This window comes from Populus trichocarpa, chromosome 15 (assembly GCF_000002775.5).
Source record: "Populus trichocarpa isolate Nisqually-1 chromosome 15, P.trichocarpa_v4.1, whole genome shotgun sequence".
Classification (NCBI taxonomy): Eukaryota; Viridiplantae; Streptophyta; class Magnoliopsida; order Malpighiales; family Salicaceae; genus Populus; species Populus trichocarpa.
The window spans coordinates 7,887,742-7,897,580 of NC_037299.2; the positions used below are offsets into that span (position 1 = coordinate 7,887,742).

A 9,839-nucleotide genomic window follows, 5' to 3' on the forward strand; every position below is an offset into this window, starting at 1 on the left:
GTGGAGTTATAGACCTCCTAATTGAGTAAGGATGAATTCAAATGAAAGGTGTGCATCCCCTCTACCAATTTCATGTGGTCACAAGCTACGATGGCATTAGAATTACTCCGAAGAGGCCTCGAAAGTAGACAACCCATATAGCTCTGACAATTTTGGCTGGTCGAGTTAGCAACTTCAAACGAATGAATGTGGAGCTACAGACCTCCAAATTGAGTAATGTTGGATTCAAATGAAAGGTGTACACCGTCTCTACCAGCTCCAGGTGGTCGTAGGGGACGATGAATTACTCCAACAAAGCCTTGAAAGTGGGCAACTCAGTCATCTAGGGATGAAACTCAATTGTGTAAAAAAACTAGCTTTTTTTTTTCATGTATTCACACTCAAAGGCTTCTCATAAGTTCTTATCAAAGGTTCAAAACCCTTCCTTTAAGATCAAGGGTCAAGAATAAATTCAAAATCCTCCCGAAAACTCTATAAATACCCCCCTAAAATCAAAGGAAAAAGAGTGAAAAAAAGAAGAAGAAGGGAGTAACTATCCTAGGTACCTTTCTAATCTAAAAGCAAGCCCTGGTGGTCTGTTTTAGTTTTTTTTTTTTGTTTTATATTTATGTTTACAAGCATAACAAAGAGTTTTGAAATGCTTAATAAATGATGTTGCATTCACCTCTTTGATGATGTGTTTTCCATTTAGTGTTGTTATTTCTAAAGTTTTTTTTTATGTTTTGAAACATATTTATTGTTGTTTTAAGTTTATATATATATAATGTTGTTTTAGTTTGTGTTTTGACCTAACTTATGCATGTTAATGCAAGCGTGTTTACCTTAGCTTTGCCATGCATGTTCTTGCATAAAATGGTTTCAAAAAGCTAATTTTGAAACCATGTTCCATGAACATTTAAGTTGTGTTAAGTTGTTGTTTTGGATTTGATACCTCAAGCTTGATTTTCATGTTTTGATATTTTTTGTTAGTGTTTTTTATTCAAATATGTTTGTATATGTTAGTGTGACCTGTTTGGATAAAGAAAGCATGTTTTAGAAGAAAAAAATGCCAGTTTTGAAGGCTTGGTAGTGGCTGCATTCCAGGCATGTTGTTGGGTTTTGGTTGGGCAATGTTCTTCGCGTTCTTACGAAGAACATTGCCTTAGCTATATGATTTGGATCAATTTTAGTCCATTTCTTTGCTTAGAACTATTCCCTGGACTTGATTAGTCAATAATTTGTTAATTCGCATCAATAACATGTTTTAATGCGTTTAAATCCTATTGTTTGGTTTCGGTGTTGAAACCTATTTTTGACCAAATCATGTTGATTCGTTGAAAATTTAAGTAAATGAATGCTAGATTGTTGATCCTTATATGATTCCCAACATGTTTATTCCTTTGGTTTACCCATATTGGGCTTGATTTGAATATCACATTTGCTGGGTTTAGTTTTTTAGGTTTCTTTGTGTTCTTCATGTTTTTTCCAAGAACATTGTCTAAGCTACATGATTTGGATGAATTTTGGTCAATTTCCTTGCCTAGAACACTTCAATGGACATAATTAACAAGTAATCTAGTGTTTATTTGCACAAATAATATGTTTACAATAGATTTTAAGCCTTGGGTTTGGGTTTTAAATCGAGATCCATTTTAACAAAATCATGAATTTTTAGTGAAAATTGAAAAGATTAGATGCTAGATTTTTATTCGTCACATGATTTTCAACACTTACATGCTTTTTATACTGACCAAATTTGGTCTGAACTGAGCCCACGTTGCTGGGTTTATTCAGGTTCAAGCTTGGTATTCTTTGTGTTCTTTATTTTTTATGCGTTTGATTTGTTTTGTTGAAGTTTTTTGAGTTTTTGTGTTTTCGGCAAGTGTATTTTTTTTTTATCTTTGTTTTCACTTTGTTTTTGGGTCAAACCAGAATTTTTGGTACGGTTTATGGTTAAACCAAAGATTTCAAGTCAACCCGGTCGAGTAAAAAAAAAGGACTTGTACCCTGTTAGTTTTATTACAAAAAAAATGAGATTTTTACCAAATAAAGCTTAAAAAATATAAATATATATTTTTTTTGCATATGGCCAAAAATCCTAAATTTATTTTGAGTATATTTTTAAAGAAAATTTAAAACACTTTTGGCATTGTTTTAAAAAATATATTGCATTGAATTTTACAACAAGTTTGTAAAATTCCAAAGGATTTTGGCCAATATTTAAAAAATATTTTAAAATATTTTTTGGCAAGGAAATATTATTCACTTTTAATACAAAGATAAAAAACATAAAAGGAATTAATATTCAAAATATTATTAGGGATAATAATTTTATGACTCATTTTAATATAATGATAAGAAACCTGTATGAGGTTAATATTCAAAATATTGTTATGAATAATACAACTTATTCACTTCTAATATAATGATAAAATTTAAAAGGAATTTTATCTGAAATATTATTCGGAATGACGTTACAAAAAAAAAATTCTAAGTTTTCCCCCAAAAAAGCCTCAACAATAATTGAGGATATTTCACCTTTCCAGACCGAGTTCTTGACTTAGAAAATTAGAGTTTGTTCATCATAGCATACCCGTCATAGTAAGTCGGTAAAGATAGATGTCATTAGACCAAAACAAACAAATAAAAACAGTGCAACTTACCTCAGGTAAGATATATTAAGAGTACTAATACCTTTTCTTTACGCAATAAGTCCCTTGCTTTGAGTCTCTAAAAAAATCAGTTAGTGTTACTAGTAGCTGTAATACTAGGTGACGACTTCCCAACCAAACCAAAGATCATTCCAAAAGACACCACTGGAGAATTGTCGTTGCGATGTCGTGCTCTCGTAAGGAGGGTATGCCAACTATAATATAAAGGGTTCTATATAAGCAATATTGTATATAAATGTGGTACAATTTAGACAATAAATAATAATGGATTGATGGTAAGCCTAAGGATACATGTGTGGTGATCGATTAATTAAGTAAAAGTATAGGGATATATGTGATTATTGACTTGTTTAATCTAGTGGTAAGGAACTTGTTACCCCTTCATAGTAAAAGATAGCATTGTTGGTGTGACAATAATATCATCATAATAATCCTATACTAAAAAACATATTATATGAAACAACATAGCAAAAATCCAATGCTAATATATTAATATTGCAAATTCATCAAGTTACATAATTTCATCAAAACTTTAATCAACAAAACCCTAAATTAAAAAAAAAAACCATAAACCATAACATAATCAATAGAACCACAATTCATAAAATTTCTCCCTATATAATATAATTTATCAACTTAAATGGTGTGATTTTAAGCTAATTAACATAATTTATAGTTAATTTAACCAAAAAAATAAAATCCTAAACTAAAAAAAAAACCCGAACTTTAACATAATCAACAAAAACTTAATTCATCAGCTTTTTCTATAAATAATGTAAATTATCAACTCAATTAATGCATTTTATAGCTAAGTAATATAATTTATATTTAATTTAACCAAAATTAGCAAACCCCTAAACTAAAAAAAACTTAACCCTAACCCTAACATAATAATATAAAAAAACTAGTATAAAAAACATCAAATTAATAGAAAGGGAGGGTGGATTATACTTGAAATCATGAGGTGGGGTGTTGTGAGCGGTGGTGGTGTGTTAAAGTGGCTATAATGGTGGCGGTGGTGGTCGTACTTGCTGTCACAACTAGAGAGAGGGAGAGAGAAAGAACACGATAACAAAAGAGAAAAACATGTTCTATCATGATGGAGAGAGAGTTATCGCAATGGAGAGAGATCAAGAGGGGGGTAAGGGTGGTGCATGGAAGGAAAAGGAGGAACAAAGAAAAACATGAAAAATGATTTATATGAGTTTTTTAATTTGATTGGTGACGCATGTGAGACCTGCATATCTCAATAAATCATGTTATTTTTACAAACAAGTTTCTAGTCATGCTATTTTGACAAGTTTGTTTAGTCAATGTAATATTTGTTTTTTTAAAAAAACAATAAACATGCAAAACAATAGAATTAATTTAATGCCAAGTATTCCTTTGAAAATAAACATATGGTCACTTAAGTAATTTACACTTAAGGCCATGTTTGTTTCCCGGAATTCATTTTCCGGGAAACCACTTTCCAAACTTTCCTGTGTTTGTTTGCCATTAGGAAAGTTGGTCAACGGAAAACACTTTCCGGTCAACGGAAAACACTTTCTGGTCAACGGAAACACTTTTCAGTCAACGGAAAACACTTTCCGGTCAAAGAAAAATTTGGTTTGATTTCTAGGAAAGTGTTTTCCTTTTTGGCTGTGTTTGTTTTTCGGAAAGTGGTTTCCGGGAAACCACTTTCCAAACTTTCCTGTGTTTGTTTGCCATTGGAAAAGTTGGTCAACGGAAAACACTTTCCAGTCAAAGGAAAATTTGGCTTGGTTTTCAGGAAAGTGTTTTCCTGAAAAATTTGGGCGGAAAACACTTTCCGGAAGTTGTGAAAAATTTAGAAATGTCATTATTTGCTGATTATATCAAATTTGATCCTCATACTTTTGATTGCTATATATAATTTGTTTTGAATATTTATTTTTCAATTTCATCTCTTAAAATTTAATTTTTATATTAATTTTGGTCCTTATTTTTATAATTGTTATTTGCTTTTTCCTTATCATTTTTTTATTGAAATTTTTTATCTATCAAATTTGGTCCTCATTCTTTTGATTTTTACTTATTTTATTTGAAATAATTTATGAAATGTTAATTATTATTATTTTAATTTCTTCACCTTTTATTTTTTTTAATTTTTTAGATTTGATCTCTATTATTTTGATTATTATTTATTTTATTTGAGATAATTTATGAAATTATATTTTTTTTTCAATTTCATTCTCATTCAACTTTTTAATTTGTAAGATTTGTTCCTTATTATTTTAATAAACTTGAAAAATAAAACATTAATAAGTTATTTTCCAGCTCATTTTCCATAACATAACCAAACACTGGAAAGTGTTTTCCAACTTATTTTCCATTACACTACCAAACATCGGAAAATACTTTCCCGGAATTCACTTTCCCCGAAATTCACTTTCCAAAAGGAAACTACTTTCCTGCAAACAAACGGGGCCTAAGTAAGAGAATTCAAAGTGATAATAAATAACATGTTCTGCCTCTAAGTTTTTATATAAAATTATAAATTAATAGAGCTTTTTAAGGGCTTCGGAGCTTTTGTCTTGTAGTATAAACAAATTAGTAATATTCTATTGGACAGTGTAGAAGGCTTCCGGAGAGTGGCTACCGAAGAATCAACTTCCAATACCCGCCGTTTGTATCCTCCAAAAAGCCACCAACAAACAGACAAAACACTGTGTTGCTTTCAGGGAACCGTATAACAGCTGTACCTGGACATTCTTCTTCCATCCATGTGCTCCTATTTCCCGATTCTAGTTATTTTCAATTATTAAACTTGGCTGCAGTCTCCTAGTATTCATATATTAAAATAATATTAATTTTATTCATAAAAAATATATTTATTATTAATAAATATTTTTTTATTTTTAATACTCAATTATATTTAATTCATTAATGTTTAATTAATAAAGATAAAATATGTGAGATAAAAATATTTTATATAAAAAATTATAAAATATTTATAATAATAAAAAAATTTTGTTGCGTGTATATGTTTGGAAAAACCGAATATTTTTCCAGCCCACTTTTCTTCCAAAATTAATCTTTTATTCACCCTTTTTATTATTATTATTATTACGATGGTGCACCGTTCGAATTTTTCTCAATCACTTTTCATTATACAGCTATTATGGAATAGAAAAAAGAGTAAACTACTATTTTAATCTTTGTGATTTTATTTAAAATATAAATAAAAATTAGTTATTTCATATAGTTTGAGAAATTCAACATCAAATCTCTATATTGAAAATTAATTCAATTGTTTGTCTTTAAACATTTTTCATCTTTAATTAAAGTTTAATCTAAACATTAAAAAAGGAATTACAATAAATGAATTAACTCATGATTTTCAAAATTAGGAGTACTAAGTTAAGAAATCATAAAAATTATTATAACTTAAAAAAAAGGAAAAAGCAAGACAAAAACCTGCTTGCCCCGCTCCCCGGCTAACAATAATTTCCTGTTGTGTTGCTGCCACCACTCTCACTCCACTAGGTTTTTTTTTTTTTTAAAAAAAAAAAGCGAAAATCTACAGTGTTTGTTCCCATGCTCCTCCATAATTAATGGCATTATTATTATTATCCCGTCGTGTATAAAACAAAACAATGCTAAGAAGCTGAAGTGGCAGTACGCTCTGACCGTACTGCTGGCTGTGAGAGAGAAGAAATCCAAGCCAACCATCTCGAAACAACCCCAGCTACCTGTCCCTCTTGATTGTTGTTATTAGTGCTTCGGCTCGCAAACCTGTTCAAACCCGTGAATTCGGACATGCTTCTTGTATTTATTACACTTCTGCCACTGCCACTGCCACCAGTCCCTTTCCGATGCCTCCCATCCCCTACCAAGTCCAACTGCAGATTCACTGATGCCGACGCTGACGATGTCGACAATCTACGGCTGTCACTTAATATCATTTCTGACCGTAGATAAAGTAGATCTGACGGCTGTACGTCGCTCCATCTCTGGTGGAACCCACCTGAGACGATTATCCTATGCTCTAATCTTGTTTTATCATCGATGGTTAAGAGAAGTCCATCCTTTCTATGGCCGCCGCGATCAAAACATCCAACGGTCACAGACGCAGACTCGATATTCTTCTTTCTCGAACTCGAACTGTCCAAGGACCTTCTAAACGACGTCGCAGCAGGAACAACTCCTAACTTGTGCTGGAACCAGCTACTCACCCTCTCACCAGCCGAAGAATGCCTGCCTGAAATTCGCCGGAATCCTGGAGACGCGGCGGTGGAACCGTCTCCTTGTTTTCCGCTTTCAATGTCCAAGAATTCAGGATCTTGTTCTGCATTGTTGTAATTGATATTGTTAACATCATTTCCAATCAACAGAACATCCTCTGGATCCACTCGGTAGCGACAAAGAGGGCATGTTGAATGAGCGTCAAGCCAAGTATCCACGCATTCGACATGGAATGCATGTTTGCATTTGGGAAGTAATTTTAAAACTTCTGTAGGCTCGAATCTTGTTAAGCAAACAGCGCATTCTAGTCCCTCCTTTTGCCCTCTAAGTGAGCTGAACCGAAATATTGGTAGCGACTCGATTACCGCTCGGTCGATCCCTGAGTGTTTTCTTGCCGCTCTTACATTCGGATCGTTAATGTCGTAACCCGTAACGCTGATAGTGTTACCATTTCCACGCTTGCAGTGTTTGGCATAGAGAAGTAAGAGAAAGGTAACGGAAAATATGGTGGTTAAAACGGCTACAATTATGGCTATGCTTGTCCTGAATGGTGTCTCATTTGGTCTACTAATATTTGACTGCGAAAGGGGCGGAGGAGGTGTAGGTGGGTTTAATGGTGTGATAATGTCTCCATTAATGTCTGCAAATAAGGGTCTAAAACAAATAGAGAAAATCGAAGCAAGAAAAATGAACAAGATTGATGACGCTTTGTTGAAAGCGCCCATGTGTCCTCCTGGAGATGGTGGGAAGCTTGAGACTCTTGGGCCGGAAAAGGAGGTTTGTTTTCCGGCGAGATTCTGTGGAATGGGCTTAGATAAGAACACAAAGAAGACGAGGCAAAGGCTTCTAACTCACCTGGTTGGGATATCGTTAAAATACTCACAGCTCCCTTCTCTTAAATTACCTTCAGAGATGGAGACAGACCCATCAGAAATAACAAATGAACCATATCAACGACCGAATAGCTTGAACTTAATTTGTAGTTTGTAACGGCCTATCGTCTCTAAAAAGAGTTAAAAGGGAGAGTTCTTAGAGAGAGAGAGAGAGAGATGAAACAAGTGAACACGCAGGAGAGAGGCAGCTAGCTTGCTGGTTGGAAAGAGATTTCAACCTCAAATCTCCGAAACATGGGTCTTAAAAGACAGGAGCCAAACACGTGACGCATGTTCGATGCTTCACCTCGACAGATCATGAAACACGGTTCCCTCATCCCACCTGAAAGTGTGAACGCCGGACTCATGTCTTGAAATTAACATAGTTATACTATATGGTTTCAACTTTTACCCCCTCTTTTGTTTTAGATGTTCTTTTTTTTCGTTGCTTTATAACAATTGAATCACATTTAAAATTTAAAAATAAATAATATCTTTTGTGGGAGAATTAGATAAATGAAATTCAACGAAAGTATTATGTAAACATATATACACATCAAATAATACTTAAAACTAATATATAGATGCTTGTTAGATAACATGTATAATGAATTGACCAGCATGAGGATTTTATATAAAAAAATCACTTGTGTTTATGAAAATGCTCACATGATAATTGTGTAAATGATTTTTATTCTTGATATCACCAAGTTATATTATAAAAAGAATTATATGCTTTGATTCTGACTATATATTGTGCTAATCAAGGGTAACAAACAGACAAATACTGAGTATAGCATGAACTATATAAAGATAATTTGAGTGATTAAAAGAGGATTCACAACCCTATGTGAATTAGAAAAAATATTTCACGTATTCTCAAATAGTATTGATTGTGAAAACCTTATACATGGTAAAATGAGATTTAAAAAGAGTTTCAAATCTTATTCAAAATATCAATGACTATATTGTAGATAACAAACATAATTTGACAAAGAAAATATATTTCATGCTATAATATCTAAATAAAAATATTTTTTATGAAGAGATAATAATTACACTAAGAAACAAGTTACTAAAAAGTTAAGTCAACCCACATATGACTTTCCTAGTATTTAGAAAATCATGACACGTTATTAGACGGTGCACTTGATCTTCAAATATAGATAAATCAATTATTGAATTGATAATAAATTAAATTATTTAATCCTATTTTGTTTAGGATTGTAATTTGTATTTAGACCAACATATTAGAAACATAACAAGTCACTCGCATTAAAAGTCAATTCAATAATTTATGACCAATAATCTGTTTTAAAAGATTCTAATTAGTGGTTCGTATGGATTACTTTTAAAGTCTGAACACTTAGATGACTTACAATTTACGACAACCCAGCTTTAAAAAAGTTTATTAAACCTTAGAAAAAAGATCTAATCTTTAGATAATATTTGCTCAAACCCTAAACAACCCTAAATTTTCTATAGGATCCTTTAAACTCTTGAAAAAAATTTAAATCATCATTTTTGTTACGTTTATATATTCTGAGAAACCTAACATATATGCCCTTGCCATCATATTGGTCGAACGCATATATGATACATCAACTGGTAAACAATCCAAGATGTGCATGTGAGCACATTAAGAGCATTTTTAATTAGAGTTTTAAAAATGTATTTGAGAAGAGAGTAATCATTTCCTTTTCAATTAGAGGTGGATAGATATGTGCAACCACTTTATACTACCTTTAGGCGTACTCTCTAATGGATTTCATAGGTCTTTTTTCATGTTTCTAAGTTGGAATGTCCTGGCACCACGTCTATGTTGAACTTGTATTACGTTATGAAAGTATCTATCAAATCCCTCCACTTATAGATCTTGGTAATATCCAAATGCATGTTCTAACTCAACGCTACATCGCATAAGCTCTCATAGAAAAAATGGATCGAAACCTTCTTATCATAGACTATCTCGATCATTTTGTTGTAGTAAACTTATAGTTGTGTTATGAGATATTATATGCCATTGTATTATATAAACTTTAGCACTTTGAACTTTTTAAGTATCACGATGTTAGGCATGAGACACATTGATGCAAACCTCATTGATATA

At 32.1% G+C, this 9,839-nt stretch overlaps 1 protein-coding gene across 1 annotated transcript; it reads right to left on the minus strand.

The window, feature by feature from the left end:
• Positions 1-6,032: 6,032 nt before the first annotated feature.
• Positions 6,033-8,126, minus strand: LOC18105735 (RING-H2 finger protein ATL43). The gene has a single exon (XM_006374329.3). The coding sequence runs from the start codon at positions 7,580-7,582 to the stop codon at positions 6,272-6,274; it is 1,311 nt and encodes a 436-aa protein (XP_006374391.2). The 5' UTR covers positions 7,583-8,126; the 3' UTR covers positions 6,033-6,271.
• Between the last annotated feature and the right edge of the window lie 1,713 nt (positions 8,127-9,839).